Source organism: Salminus brasiliensis, chromosome 10, assembly GCF_030463535.1.
Source record: "Salminus brasiliensis chromosome 10, fSalBra1.hap2, whole genome shotgun sequence".
Lineage (NCBI taxonomy): Eukaryota > Metazoa > Chordata > Actinopteri > Characiformes > Bryconidae > Salminus > Salminus brasiliensis.
The window spans coordinates 3,187,778-3,203,647 of record NC_132887.1 but is presented as its reverse complement, the minus strand read 5'-3'; the positions used below and the strand labels follow the sequence as shown (position 1 = coordinate 3,203,647).

The window sequence follows — 15,870 nt, the reverse complement described above, 5'->3', positions numbered from 1 at the left end:
AGTGGTGGGCAGCCGGGGAGCAGAGAGGGTAAAGGGCCTTGCTCAAGGGCCCAACAGTGGCAGCTTGCCGAGCCCGGGATTCGAACCCACAACCCTGTTATCGACAGCCCAGTGCTCTAACCCCTGAGCCACCACTGCCCTGCAGGTGACCAGGCGCTAGGGCTGAGAGCACACAAACCCAATGGCTGAGTATGCTGGTGTCTGTTGGAGAGTCGGTTAGCTGTGGGCTGTGTGGTTCCTGCTTGGATGGGGGATCAAACCGGTATTGATAAGGCCCAGGTTCAGTTTCCCAGGCCAAGCAGCTATTTTTTGTAATATAGGGCCACCTATTCAACCTGGACTCCTCAGAATTTGCCACCATCACGAATATATTTTTTATATGAAGTTTTAATCAACATTTAGAATAACTGTGATGCCATTATGCTACTCAATCCCAGTGGACGGGTCGTGCTACCGGTCATTGCTACCTATTTTGACCCGGCCTGTCCTTTCGTTCTTATTAGTGACTTTTATTTTGATAGGTCTGGTTTGCTTCTATGTATTAGTGGCTGCTCTGCTCAGCTCAACTAACTGATGCCCATGTAATTGATGGCCGTGTCTTACAGCTGGGAAGGGACAGCCTCGGGTTCGAGTCTCCGGCTGGGCAGTCCTTTTAAGACCCCTAACTACTTTCTCTGATCTGAAGTTAAATATTCAATCAGCTTAAGAAAGTTACCAGGCTTAATATGTCTATTTTACGTATTCCACTGCTGTGTAAATACATTTTATTGACAAAAGTATTTGGACAACTGCTTATTCACTGTTTCTTCTGAAATCAAGAGCATTAAAAGAGTTTCACCTGCTTTTGTTGGAGTAACTGCTTTTGTCTCTACTGTCCAGAGAAGAAGAAGGCTCTCTACTAGATTTTGGAGGAGGAGCATTGCTGCCGAGTGACTCCCAAGTGATTTTAGAGTTCAGGATATAAGGAAAGGAAAGCTCACCAACCTCGAGTGTGTGCGGCTCTTTGGCATGGCAGGATTCACTGTCTCCCTCCGAGAAAGAGCCGAACTCGTCGCTGGAGTTGGAGTCGTATGATTTCTCGCACTTTATCTCGGGCCTCCCGTCCAGAGCCAGGCTGGAGCGAGGCGAGGACGAGGACAGCTCAAACTGCGGCAGGCTGGAAGGGGAGCTCACGCTGCCGTCCTCCGCGTACGAGTAGGAAGAACACGAGCTGGACGTCCTGGGGCAGGTCTCAGTGCGTGTGGAGCGGGGACACACCTGAATGGGCACTGGGCAGCTCCTCTTTAGCCTTCGGCGGGACAGCAGTGAGGCTTCGGAAGGTCCAGAAGTAGGGGAGAGAGCCTGAGAGGAGGGCAAAGAGTGGCTAGAGCCTGCTGGGACATCTGGCTCCAGAGGAGACTCATCTGGGTAGGAATGTGCTGGCAGTCGCTCAGACGGCTGGGAGAAGATGACGCTCCTGCGGTCCATGTCTTGCTCCAGTTCCTGCTTACAGATCCTTTCGCAGGAGAGGGACTTCAAAGCTGGGAATCCAAGGGACTGCTTCAAAGAGGTCACTGCGAGCCCTCCGATGAAAGCCTGATAGTCCTTTTTAAAGTCACCCTGAGCTAGATGGTGGTTCTGAGCAGGGAAGAGTGGGCTGGGAAACTGCTGGTTGCTTCTGAGCAGGGACGAATTGGTGGAGAAACTGTGGAGTGGAGGGATAAGGCTGTTTTTGACCAGGGAGCGCAGGCACAGGGGTGACGTCCGGCTCACTGGCACGTCAGCGGGCGTAGAACTGAGCAGCTGGTGGCTAAAGTCCATCTCGGTGTCCAACTCCATCCTGCCTGCATCGCTCTGCTCTGCTTCAGAGAGATCAAATGTCAGTCTTTCTTCTCCAGGAGATGGTTCTGCTTTCACTAGCGACATATTTAGACCCTGGGCATCACTGCTGGTGATTGTGTCTTGAAGTGAGCTGGCTGGGCTTGAGGTACTGCTGTGTGAAGAGGTGTGTGTGGTGTTGTGCTTAGCATAGGCCTGCTGGTGCTTCCTGTATTTGGGATGACTGGGGACTTCAGTGGTTTCCTGCACTGCATTTGACTGCACATGCGGGCTGTTGGTGGACAGTAATCTCTCCTGGTCAACAGAATTGCTGAGGGAACTTCTGAAACTATGAGGGCCGCTCAGAGGGCAGCTCTGAGCTGGCGTCCGTGGAGATTTCGGCCGCTCCTCACCCTCGCTGCTCATCTGTGCCTGCAGGAAGAGGAAGCAGGAGTCCTCCAGGTTGTGGACGCCCAGGAAGTCGGCACAGCACATCACATCTTGGATGTTCTCCCGGCTCAGCAGCAGCTTGGCGGTGTAGGCAAACTGCAAGAGGGGTGCAAACCCTCTCATTGTGATCTACAGAAGACAAAATAAGAGACAGCCTCAATCACAACTTAGCTACTTTTTACATGTCTGAATTTTACGGGTTCCTTCAGGGTTCTCATGGTTTCTCGTCGCAGTTCCCACTCCCCGACTATCCCATTATCTCCCCAGATCACACGATGCCAGGCAGGGTGAATGCTAGCATATGAATCAAGGCAACCTCTTCTTTTCCAACTGGTGCGAACACAACATCACTGGAGCTCAACAAGCACAGAGATAAACGCTACAGGTGACTACTCGAGATGCTACTAGCGTCAGCTATCTTCAGACTGAGATATGCAGGAGAGGGAGCACTCGATTGTGCTCTCTTGGGCTCACGGACATGGCTGGCTGTTTCAGTGCCAGGAAACAAACCTGCAAACTTTCCACATGTCTAGTGCCTAGAGGTCTTACAAATCTGGGCCTTGGATCCAGTTCCCAGTCCTGAACTTCGTAAACCTTGGTAGATGTGAACACCATATGGCCAATCAATTACATTAACTGTTCCTATAACAAAATCCAGGACTGGAAACTGGATTCAAGGCCCAGATTTGAAGACCTGGGGTGTAGGTTAGCTGTTAGTGTGGGTGGAGCATGGGAGTGGGACAAGGTACATGGTCTACAACAACCATTTCTAAATAAAATGTCAATAAACACTAATTTTAGCCAAGTTAACAATAGCATAATACAAATACATTAAAAATAAATAGCTAGGTAGATCAAATATGCTAATAGAGCCCATTTTAAAGCATACAACCAACCCCCAGCAGTCCCGTTTACATACACCTCAGTCGGGATGGACTATTCCCAATACATCAAAAGCACTCCTTGTGTTTACATGCAGCATGTGCACCCTGCATCAGCAGTCCAGGGCGTTCATGGGACACTCAAACAGGGATAAATTACACACATCTGTATGCACATCTGTTCTGCAAATCACAGAGTCACTGAGAAAGGCAGACGAAGCAGCTATGAGAATCACAGAGCGGGAGGGGGCGAGAGACAGTAGGGCAACAGTGTCATAATTTAATAGAATTTGTATTGATATTACTACTGCTTGATATTTCTGAGTCTGCATAGTTTTTGTATATCTGCAACTTATCCAAAACGCAGCAGCACCAGGGACGTCTTCAATGTTTTTAAGTTCAGCCATGTTCAGCTCCTCCACTGCTGTGTTCTCTCTTCACTGGCTTTCTGTAGCTGCTGCCCAGGTCATCAGATTCAGACCCCTGACTCTGGTCTACAAAGCCAAGACTGGACCAGCCAGCCCCTCCGTACTTGATGGTGATGGTCAAAAAAAGCCTGATCTGCACCAAGAGCCCTTCCAGCTTCAAGTACGGCTCGGCTCGACCCGCCATCCTTTAAGATCCACGGAAGACGAGCGTCCAGAATTTTTTCTGTCCTGCACCGAAGTGGAGGAACGAACTTCCCCTGGGTGTCCGAACAGCAGAGTCCAACGCTCGCTGTCCTCAAACCCAGACTGAAGACCCTCCTCTTCTGAGAGTACTCAGGCGAAGAGAAGAGTACTATGGTCTCCATATTGACTTGTGTTTAGTAGAGTCTAAGATTAGAGGATCTTTAAATTATTAGTCTATTCAAACTAGCTGAGGTTTTTCTTTAGTAAAAGAAAACTTCAACACTTCACTTTCAAAGCCAATTTTGACCCTCATACACTATCTGGACATGACCTCAACTGGACTGTTTTTGCTGACCACAAATTCCTCTGTCCTCTGGTCTACTCTATTTGTCGGCAGCGAGCTTGAGAGCAGACAGACAGTGACCTCTATCCTGTAGGAAGAAAGTGCAGTGTGTGAAGTGACCAATACATCCATAATTGTGCCTTCACACACAGATACAGCGTGGACTGACAGGTAGCGGTGTAACGGATCATGTGTGAAACTAACGAGCCTCTCGAGGGAAGCAGAGTAAAGACTGAACAGCCCTAACCAGACACACACTGAGAACACAGCCACCAACAGCACAGAGGGAGAATCAGATGGGGACTGGCCATTGGGACGTTTGGCAATTATCCGGTGGGTCAGCACCCTCCCAAAGACATCATTATCTGGGCTTTATTTAGAAGGCTAACTAGAAGGCAACTGGCCATCTTTCTATGACCGTGGAAATACACTGAGCATGGTCACACAGTCTCTGAGGTCTGAGGAAGTGACATCACTGTGTGTTCACAATGTGACCGAGCCGGAGTGTCAACTTCGTTTAGAAACAGTAGTTTTATTTTAGTCACGTTTTATTTATGATATTAATTAAGTTTAAATAAATTACTAAAAGTTCATTGCTCTTTAAAAAAGGGTGTCATTGTATTATTATGCAATTAAATTATCGTTAAATCAGCAGCTTTAAACATCAATAATATTTTTATCGTAATTATTTTTGGGACATTTTATCATCGCTATTAAAAGGAGGAACGTAAATGCTTCCAGGTAAGTCCCAAGTCCCGGCGGATTATAAAATAAACGGTTTAAAGGTACAGCAGCGTACCACAATCTACCCTGGCTCAGCGTCGGCACAGGGCAGAGCTGGGCAATATGACGATATTTTATCGTATTGTGATCAATTTCGTTATCGTGATGATAATAATAAGCTTCTCTAATCATATGGAGGAGACTGTTAGTGCTTAATAAACACTGATCAGCTGCAGGTTTCATTACTAACAGTGTGATTAGACTGGGTTAATTAGATGAGGAGCAGCAGATGTATTCAGTACGGGAAAGAATCTGAATAGTAGTTTATAAGAATCTGTCACTACTGATGCTTTCAGTCCGTAGTTACATGTATCGTGATAAATATCGTGAACAATGTCTATTAACATCGTGAGATAGTATTTTTTACCATATCGCCCAGCTCTAGACGGTCTAGTCATAGCATCAACATTTCACTCTCACATTCTCACCCTTGATAGTCTACACCTTGCCACTTTTCACCTTGTAGCCCCGCCCCATACTAACTGGACGATACCACCGATACAGACAGTGGTAACCTACAACCTAGACACCTACAGTACATACATACATACATACATACATACATACCTTTCCTCTCCCACAGCTATTCCACCTCCCTTACAGTTAGCTTAGGGCCCTTCGGCCACCGGTGGGGAAGCCAGTGGGGCCGCCATTCCCCCAGGGAACCCCCAATGTGAAGGATAGGGGCAGTGGTGGCTCAGCGGTTAGAGCTCCGCGCTATTGATGACAGAGGTTGTGGGTTCGATACCCGGGCTCAGCAAGCTGCCACTGTTGAGTTGGCTGCCCACCGCTCTGGGATGTGTGTGCTCACTGTAGCTAGTTCACTAGTGTGTGTGTGTGTGTGTGTGTGTGTGTGTGTGTGTGTGTGTGTGTGTGTGTGTGTGTGTGTTCACTACCACAAATGGGTCAAATGCAGAGGACACATTACATAGTGCAGTGACAAATACATGCACCTTTACCTTTATAAGGCAAGAACATGAGTCCCATAGCAGTCTTGGTGGTGAGGCCTGCCTTCTGACCTCATCTGACCTCACCACAATCCAAAAGTGTAACTTTTTGATGGTCCCAATATCTGGAAAAAATCATTTATCTGACTCTGAATAATATTTTTTGTTGTTGGGTGAGGTGGAGAGGGTGTACAAAGGGGAGAATTTACCCAGGATGCCAAACAAGCCAAGCCAAGCTAGTCCCACCACTGGCTCTGGTGGTCTTCTGCGGATGCCAGGGGCAATGTGGCTGCATCCAGAGCATCGTCCTCAGAAAGGACAGTTATCTTGTTCAAAATAAGTCAAGGCAGCTTTGCTAGAGTTGCTAATAAATGGAAGAGCTGCTGGAAGGAGGGGGGGTGTTAGTGCTGAACCTCCTCTGGATCTATTTTCAGCTTGCATCAGCAGCTGCTGCCTGCAGAAGCGTGTCTTTATGGAAGCCCAGCTCCATACGAGACTCCTTTAATGTTATAACCAGTGATCCTAATGAGGTCGGCAGGCAGGGAAACGCACGCAGACAGCAGCAGAGACGGGAGAGATCCTCACTATAAAAGAAGGTGGGAGGATCCGGTTCTGACTAATGCAGGAGAGAGAAGCCAGTCTTTTTTTTTACACGTCAGCGTTAAGAGAGTAATAGATATTTAACGAAAGAAACGTGAAGGCTGATCAGAAATAAGGATTTTTGACATTTCTGGGACTTCAGGCAGTAACGGGTGTCTAAATAGCCACAGAGTTGAAAGTGAGAGGCATCTACACCGCTGCTACTCTGACAGGCGAGTATGAATAAATGATGGGTCCTGCTGCTTTCATTCTGAAACGTCTTCAGTAACTCTCAGCAACTCAGCCAACAGTAAACAAATCACAACCCTGCCCCATTTCACACACTCGCAAGTTCACACGCTCACGATACATCACCAATATCACTGCTGGATGCACAAACAGTGATGCCTGTAACAATTAAAAATAACCCTGGATCATTCAACTGAGCTTAAATAACTGTAGCAACATTTCCCAGCTTAAGAGATTATACTTATATATAGAAGAAGTAGAAGTATGTATGTATATATATATATATATATATATATATATATATATATATATATACACACATATACACACATACACACATACACACACACACTTATTATTATTATTATTATTATTATTAGCACTTTGGCAGTTGTTCTTTAAAAATGAAAAATGTTGAAATGTTGAAAAATGAAATGTACAATATCCACATTACTGCAAATTCCTGACAGCCATTAAAGGTTATTATCATGATTATTATTATTAGTAGTATTAATAGTCGTAGTTTTTTGTTAATATAGTTATGGCAGCACAATAAAGTTACAATATTTTTATATTGTAAAAAAACAACAAAAAACAAACCTATGAAAATGGTAGAAATAATATTAATAAATTATTTTACTAGTAAAAATTAAAAAAGATCAAATCATATACAGCTCCCATTAACCTACTAAATGATATAAAAATAGTTTATCTGCATGATTGACTTATTTCTTACTATCACACAAAGTCATTTTTTCCCCTCTCTCTCGCTCTTAAGTGTAGTGTAAGCTTATTTAATGCAAGATTTAAGACTAATTAATTAATTGATTTCTTTAGATAGGCTTTATTATGGTAATATTTCATTAGTAGAGTAAACTCTAAATATATATTTTCTTATCTACAAATATGTTCACAAGAGATTTGGCCAACAAAAAACCCCAAAACACAATTTATGCTGTAAATTACACTTTTGCTGCTCCAAAACAAATCCACCCTACTTCGCCCCCTAGTGTTGTAGAGCGCCCCCTTACGCTTCCTGTAGTGTATTACAGTCTGTCAAAATGAGGGTGTGGATCATATGAACATTTTACAGCATTATAGAGCGCCCCCTACACTTCCTGTAGTGTATTACAGTCTGTCACAATGAGTGTGTGGATCATATGAACATTATAGAGCATTATAGAGCGCCCCCTACGCTTCCTGTAGTGTATTACAGTCTGTCAGAATGAGTGTGTAGATCATATGAACATTATAGAGCATTAAAGAGCGCCCCCTACGCTTCCTGTAGTGCATTACAGTCTGTCAGAACAAGCGTGTGGATCATATGAACATTATAGAGCACTACAGAGCGCCCCCTACACTTCCTGTAGTGTATTACAGTCTGTCAGAACAAGCGTGTGGATCATATGAACATTATAGGGCATATATAACAGTCGAGTGCTCACCTTGGGTGGAAGGCAGATGACTGGCTCGTGCTCTGTCGGGCCTTGGAGCAGCAGGGAGAAGTAGCGGCTGCAGGCGGCCAGGACAGCCCTGTGGGCCCGGACCTCCCTCCCCTCCACTAGCACGGTCACATCGCACAGGACGTCCCGTTTCCGCTGCTCGTTTAGGCACAGGAGGATGTTGGCACAGTGCACCGTCGACTCATACACGTACACGGGGCCTTCAGGCTTCTCGGCCATAGACATCCCGCTCTGGAGCCTGAGGGGTAGCAAACAAACACAGTGACCCACAAACACACACAAAAATCAATCCAAGACATGTTTGGTGTCTGAAGCTTTGCTACACAAAGCCAATTAGCATGGTGCTAACTGCAGAAAGCTAAAGAGAACGCCACTACTGCACATGCCCACATTGCGAGGCCCACACTGCTGATAGCCCTGGTGATAAAGACGCTTAAAATACTGCGATATAATCCATTACATATGAAAAATACCCCTAGATAGTAGCAAACTGACAAGCTAGCAAAGTAGCTAAGGGTGTTCAGCTCTTATGTACTCCTATAAAACTGTGGAAAGCTCCTTTAATTCATCTCTCGAGACTTGATTGGTTGACGCTGTATGGCTCCCTGTTCTCTATACACATGGACTAAAGTACGGCACACGACTAAAGCCCGGCTCATCGAATACATTCAGTCTAACGGGGGGAAATTGTGCAAATTTGATTCTTCTCCAAATTGTCACTTTAAGCAGCTCTGAAAGGCTTTGCCCACATTGCGCTAGTGTTGCAGTATAGTGGAGTCAAAACCTGTTCTTTTAAACACTGCGCTAATCTGCAGCGTTCCTAACGAGCGCAGTGAAAGCGAGCTGTCTGATCAGTTTGAGGGACGCCAACGGATGAAAGCCGCAGACATGCTGCCGCGGTTCTGATGTGATCGGTTTGACGTATTTTACACATGTAGCGTTTTTTCCCCTCCCTTAATCCAGTTCAGAGGGATGCTGTGAGTTCTGCGATTACGCTCGCTTGCTTTTATCAATACAAAAAAAAAAAAAGCCAAGGATTGAAGGGCCGGGTGAGGAACGTGCTCAGGGGGACGTTCTAATTATTCCAAACTAGCTAGCGCAGCTGGGAATAGCCTGGAGCTAAACCTCCACACACATCAGAAGTGTGGAGTAGTGATGACTCTCCAACACCCACAGACAACACACACACACACACACACACACACACACACACACCATCCGGCCTCCAGGGGCTGCGTTCCCTTCGCATACCAGTACACACACACACACACCAATATCATGCTGTGGATCGTTATTTCAATTCTAATAAAGCAACACACACACACACACACACACACACACACACACACACACACACACACACACACACAGTCTCAAAGCAGATGTAACTCCCTCTTTAACAAGCCATCACTTCCACATCAGAGCCGCCAGACATGCACAGTGGAACACACCAATCACACGAACATGAGCGTTCACGCAATTGCAGGTCGTTTCATCATCCGCAGAGCCATGTGTAATCACATCAGATGGCCAAAAGTATGATCCCTCTCTCCCTCTCTCTCCACTGCAAAACACACTCTGTCCAAATGTTTGTGGACACCCCTTCTAATAAATGCACTGCCAATAGAATAGGCCTTAGAATAGAACACCAAGCTGCCTAATGTGGGCCAGGCGTGGGCTAGAGGGGTATAATAAAGCCCCCCAGCATTGAGGAGCTGTGGAGCAGTGGAGGAACTGTGTTCTCTGGAATGATGGATGGTGGAGTTCCATCCAGTATTTTCAGGATGAAGAGGGTGATCATCATCATCATCCAACATCCTGACCTCACTAGAGCTCTCATTGCTAAACGCAATCAAATCCTCACAGCAATGCTCTGCTCCGAAATCTAGTAGAAAGCCTTCTTCCCTCGACAGTAGAGACAGTTACTCCAACAAAAGCTGGAGAAACTCTTTTAAATACCCTTGATTTCAGCAGATGTCCCAATACTTTTGTCAATATAGTAAATTTAATAGATTAGATATTTGGATGTATATTATATATGATTAATGTATATATATATATATTCTGTATTATTGTGTATATATTACTTCAGTATTGCACTCACCTTTACCTGTGCTAATGTGATGTGACAATGAAAGTGATTTCATTGGATAAAAGCACAAATTAACACAATAAAACACCTGAATGTTAAATAATAGTGAATTATTGATATCGTATACTCTCTATATAGGAATAGGGTTCTATATACTACTGAGAAAAACAGTCCTCCACACTTAACACTTGTACAGAACCGCTTTTGGACCTGTATGATTAAAAGGGCTTTATAAAGAACCATTGACAAGAGCTCTATCCTGCAGATCACAAACTACATAACCATCCACATGGAGTGGCCTTGGTCTATACAGCAGGATAACTCTTTTTAATACCCGTGATTTCAAAAGAAACAATGAATGAGCAGTTGTCCATGTCAGGGATGGGTGCAACTTCAAGAAGCTGAATGCATTCATTAAAAGGAGTGTCCACAAACTTTTGTCAAATGTTTATCAGTGGCATACAGTGATTTTGATTATTTCTGGGACAGTAAATATAACGTCTCCAAAAAAATCTCATCAATAGTCAGCCTCTTTCACAGCAGCGGCGTAATCAGACTTCTACAACCCGCTGTAGTGACTCGCCACGCCTCGCCTCGCCTCGCAGTCTGACTGGAGTGGCCCACATTCTCCACCACATGACCTACATGCAGAAACAGTCCCGTTAATGGTCTTCCATCAGGAGGGAATCATTTCCCAGAAGAGCGAGAGAATGCCACAGGAATGAGCGTGATCCAGAAAAACGGATCTACATCACCTTACTGGAGCTCAGCAACAACAGAGCTGATCCAGACCTTGAGAATTTATTAAAGGACAAAAGTATTGAGACACCTACACATTCCGCCTACAGGAGCTTTTCTGATCTCCCATTCTAAACTCATAGGCTTTAATATGGAGCTGGTCCCTCTTTGCTCTAAGCTCTAACATCAGCAGCAGGTCTGGAGACTTTTCTGCACTAGGAGCTCTAGGAGCTCAGCACTCGGCCCTGAACCCGCTCTGTAACTTTACGTGGTTGGACACTCGGTGGCTGAGCTGCCCTCTGTGGTTCCTAAACCTCATCAGTCTCCCTCTGATGGTAGAAGCTGTACTTTACCATCAGCTGAGGTGAGATCTGAACTTGCTAGGACGTCCCGACCTGGTCATGTTGGTCAGCTGTTCCTCTTGTAGATGATTTAGTGGACATTGGAACAGCGGCTGATCTCTAACTGTTCTGAGATCCGTTTTAACCCCTTCCCAGACTCTCACTCTGCATCTCCACCCTTCTTTCTGAAGGCCTCAGAGAGCTCTCTGGATCTGGCCATGATGGTGATCTTCTTCACCACCAGCTTCAACCATCAAGATCAGACCAGACTAAACGTCTGAGGTTAAAATCAGACTCCAGACTCCTCCAGAATAATCCTCTCCAACCATGTTCTGAATATCTGCAGCTGATCTTCTGCTCCTGAGCCTGATTCTACACATTCTAGGAGTACCAGCATGAACCAGCTAAGACCAGCACAATCTAACCCGATGTATTTAGCACACTGTGTTTTAGGCCAGCCTAATTTTATGGTACTGGTGGCTAGTCGCCAACCCACCCAGCGAAAACCTCACAAAGCACAAAGAACAGCATCTGTTTCCTTCTGGGTTTATAAGAATCATTTCTCAGAAAGGCGCAAATGATGCTCCTGAGGGCCAATACAGCAGTCCCGGCCACCGCGAACAGTCATGCCCTAATTCAGCACTTAACTGACCTCATTAAGCCTCCTGTGCATTTCACAATGCAGCTGAGAGGAGCTTTCAGCAATCTGACGTTTTCTCTGCAGTGGGAGGAGAAAGCTTCCCTTCCCCACCTCTCAAAACATGAGGAGGCAGAGGGAACATGCTGACTGAGCCCCCTTCAGGTTTTTCCTCAAACATGAAAGGACTGTCACAGGCTCACTGCTGGCTGGATGTTCAAATCTGCTGCCGCAAAATAGGGGTTTCCAATAAACTGGCCAGTGAGCGGACGCACAAAGTAGAGGTTTCTAATAAAGGGGCCAGCGAGCGGAAGCACAAGGAAGGGGTTTCTAATAAAGTGGCCAGCGAGCGGAAGCGCAAGGTAGGTGTTTCTAATAAAGTGGCCAGTGAGTGGAAGCACAAGGTGGGTGTTTCTAATAAACTGGCCAGTTTCTACTAAAGTGGCCAGCGAGCGAAAGCACAAGGTAGGTGTTTCTAATAAACTGGCCAGTTTCTAATAAAGTGGCCAGTGAGCAAAAGTACAAGGTATGTGTTTCCAATAAACTGGCCAGTGAGCGGGCGCATGTTAGGGGTTTCTAATTATGTGGCCAGTGAGCGGAAGCACAAGGTAGGGGTTTCTAATAAAGTGGCCAGTGAGCGGAAGCACAAGGAAGGGGTTTCTAATAAAGTGGCCAGTGAGCGGAAGCACAAGGAAGGGGTTTCTAATAAAGTGGCCAGTGAGCGGAAGCACAAGGTAGGTGTTTCTAATAAAGTGGCCAGTGAGCGGAAGCACAAGGTAGGTGTTTCTAATAAAGTGGCCAGTGAGCGGAAGCACAAGGAAGGGGTTTCTAATAAAGTGGCCAGTGTGCGGAAGCACAAGGAAGGGGTTTCTAATAAAGTGGCCAGTGAGCGGAAGCACAAGGAAGGGGTTTCTAATAAAGTGGCCAGTGTGCGGAAGCACAAGGAAGGGGTTTCTAATAAAGTGGCCAGTGAGCGGAAGCACAAGGAAGGGGTTTCTAATAAAGTGGCCAGTGAGCGGAAGCACAAGGTAGGTGTTTCTAATAAAGTGGCCAGTGAGCGGAAGCACAAGGAAGGGGTTTCTAATAAAGTGGCCAGTGAGCAGAAGCACAAGGTCAGGGTTTCTAATAAAGTGGCCAGTGAGCAGAAGCACAAGGTCAGGGTTTCTAATAAAGTGGCCAGAGAATGGATGCACAAGGTAGAGGTTTTTATATCGTCTGCTTGTTACAGCATTACGCAGTGGGGCTTTCACTTGCAGCGCTACGTTTGGTTGATGGAATCAAAGCAGCAGATTCAGAGAGACAACCTCAATCAAGATAAGTTCCACTGCACAGATAAAGCCTCATCACCAGGGGGGTTTCCAGCGAAATGAGCACGGCAGGAAACTCTACAATGACATCATTAGGTTGCAACAATGTGGCTTTGTGCTGAAATAAGGTTAAGCATCTCTCTTTCAGCAGCCCAGCACCGTCGCTGCATCTCCGTCAGGTCGGTGGAGCGCGGCTGAATGGGGTCGGCGCAAACGGATCTCTTCAAAGCAGCAGTGCTACGTATCGTTTACTTCACCTCAGGACATTTCCCACAAGGTTGAAGTGAGTGTACACACACATACACTCACACACACACAGACACAGACACCTTGTCACCATGAGTCAATCTTTTAGTTGGGAAAGATCAGTTAGCGGATCAGTTTTGTTAGCAGTGAGCAGAAGCACAAGGTAGGTGTTTCTAATAAAGTGGCCAGTGAGTGGAAGCACAAGGTAGGTGTTTCTAATAAAGTGGCCAGTGAGCAGAAGCACAAGGTAGATGTTTCTAATAAAGTGGCCAGTGAGCGGAAGCTGGGCTGAACTTGCTAGGATGTCCTGACCTGGTCATGTTGGTCAGCTGTCCCTCTTGTAGATGATTTAGTGGACAGTGGAACAGCGGCTGATCTCATCTCTAACTGAGATCTGTTTAAAGCCCTTCCCAGACTCTCACTCCACCCTTCTTCCTGAAGGCCTCAGAGAGCGCTCTGGATCTGGCCATGATGGTGATCTTCTTCATCAACAGCTTCAACCATCAAGATCAGACCAGACTAAACGTCTGAGGTTTAAATCAGACTCCAGACTCCTCCAGAATAATCCTCTCCAACCATGTTCTGATCTTCTGCAGCTGATCTTCTGCTCCTGAGTCTGATTCTATACATTAGAAGGAGTAATAAATGTTGGGGGGGGGTTACATTTCTATTAATTCTATTTTATAAATGATGATTAAAGACGTTTCTTCAGGTGAGTGAGTTTAGTTAGATTACCTCCATCTCTCAGTGTTGACCAGATTAAGATAAAACATCAAACATTTTATTTTATGGGGTGTCCTCATTTAATAATGGCCTTTAGTTTAGTTTTCTTTATTTTGGCCAAAAAGGGTAAATCTTTTGAATATTATTTAATAAAAGTAACAGATATTTACATTTCACGTTTATTAAACATCACCATCAAAGCAATCAATGCATTTTACCCCCCCCCCCCCCCCCGCTCCATACACACCTCATAGTGGACTACACTGTATATGAAGGGTCCAAAAGTCATTAGAAGGTGCCATATTTGGAGTGGAGCTAAATATCGATGCTACATTTTGATTACCGCCATCATAATCAATAAATAGTAAATAGCACTTTGCTTCATAGCAGCTGTTATCCCTTTCAAATTTCTTCATATTGAAAATGACAATGCATATACATGTATATTAGACATTATACATTTATATAAATCTCATCATATACGAACATCCTGTTGATAATAATGTGGGCAATGTACGATTTATTATTTAAATGCCAATAAATAACATTTATATGAATAAATAAATAAATAAATAAATAAATAAATAAATAAACAGCTGTACCTTAAGCAGGCACTTTACTTCAGGCTCAAACTATCAGCACCAATGTCGGCCTGCCAGCGACCCACTGGCTGAGTCTGGGGGTATTCCTGAGGCCGCAGCCTGGGATGAGGTGGGCCGTGCTGCCCGCATGCCCGAGTATTTTGGGCCCCTGGCTGGAGAAGCAGCAGTTGAATGAGAGCAGAGTGACTCAGAGCAGTGTTTCTCAAGGTCAACCCTGGGCAGCCATGTGACAGAAACCCAGTGTAGGCTATTTAAACCCCCCTCAGTAATGTGCTGACTGCAGTTAATGGACATTCCTTAGAGTCCTATCAGGAGTAGCGATTGTGAAACAGCACAGAACATCAGAACTTCAGAAGCACCTCAGACGTTTAGTGTACTTTAAAATAGCAAACCAGGCCTTAAAGGCATTACTACAGCCATTAAGCCTGCACACTAGACCCTGCCTTGAGTGCAGGCGCCGGAAATCGTGGAGGAGGCCAACCTTAAAAACACTGGATGGAAATCAAGCATTCACTGCTGACAAGATTAGAAGTGACCAACGCCTTGACCGACACCTCATTAGGAAAGAAGAGCATTCGCAGTCCATAAGGAACACAAAGTGTATGTATATATATGTGTGTGTGTGTGTGTGTGTGTGTGTGTGTGTGTGTGGTGTGTGATATTGGCAGTGCAGCAGAAGGGCCAGCCTATCACATTTCATTCAAATGCAAGTGTCAGCATTACTAGGCTTGGCTGCACATTACTAGCCAAGTCACTACAACACATCTGAAGCTCCGCCAGCAGGAGGGGTCACTATGTGTCACTGTGTGTTATTGATCCTTAGGAATGCAGGGGTAAAGTCTAACGATTTTAATATCTCCTTATAATTTAATTATTAAACTGTAAACAGTGTCATTCAGAGTGGGCCTGGTGTGAAACGCTCCACTCCAGAGAAATGCAGAGTCAAATCAGCCGATACCAGTCAGGTCTGATCTTTGTGTGTGTATAAACAATAATCCAGCTCCACAGTTTAGATCAGACGAGCTGCTGATTAACGGGTTCAGTAAAATCTCTTTATTTTCAGTCTCAGTTTCTATAATCA

The 15,870-nt window shown here is 45.3% G+C and overlaps 1 protein-coding gene across 1 annotated transcript in view; it reads right to left on the bottom strand.

The window, feature by feature from the left end:
* Positions 1 to 15,870, bottom strand: part of bach2a (BTB and CNC homology 1, basic leucine zipper transcription factor 2a) — a 32,268-nt gene that overhangs the window by 5,304 nt on the left and 11,094 nt on the right. Inside the window, exons 2-3 of the mRNA XM_072689012.1 lie at positions 8,086 to 8,341; positions 985 to 2,376 (exon numbers count right to left, since the gene is read on the bottom strand). Coding sequence (XP_072545113.1) covers positions 985 to 2,376; positions 8,086 to 8,328 — 1,635 coding nt within the window. The 5' untranslated portion in view covers positions 8,329 to 8,341. The remainder of the gene's footprint in view (positions 1 to 984; positions 2,377 to 8,085; positions 8,342 to 15,870) is intronic.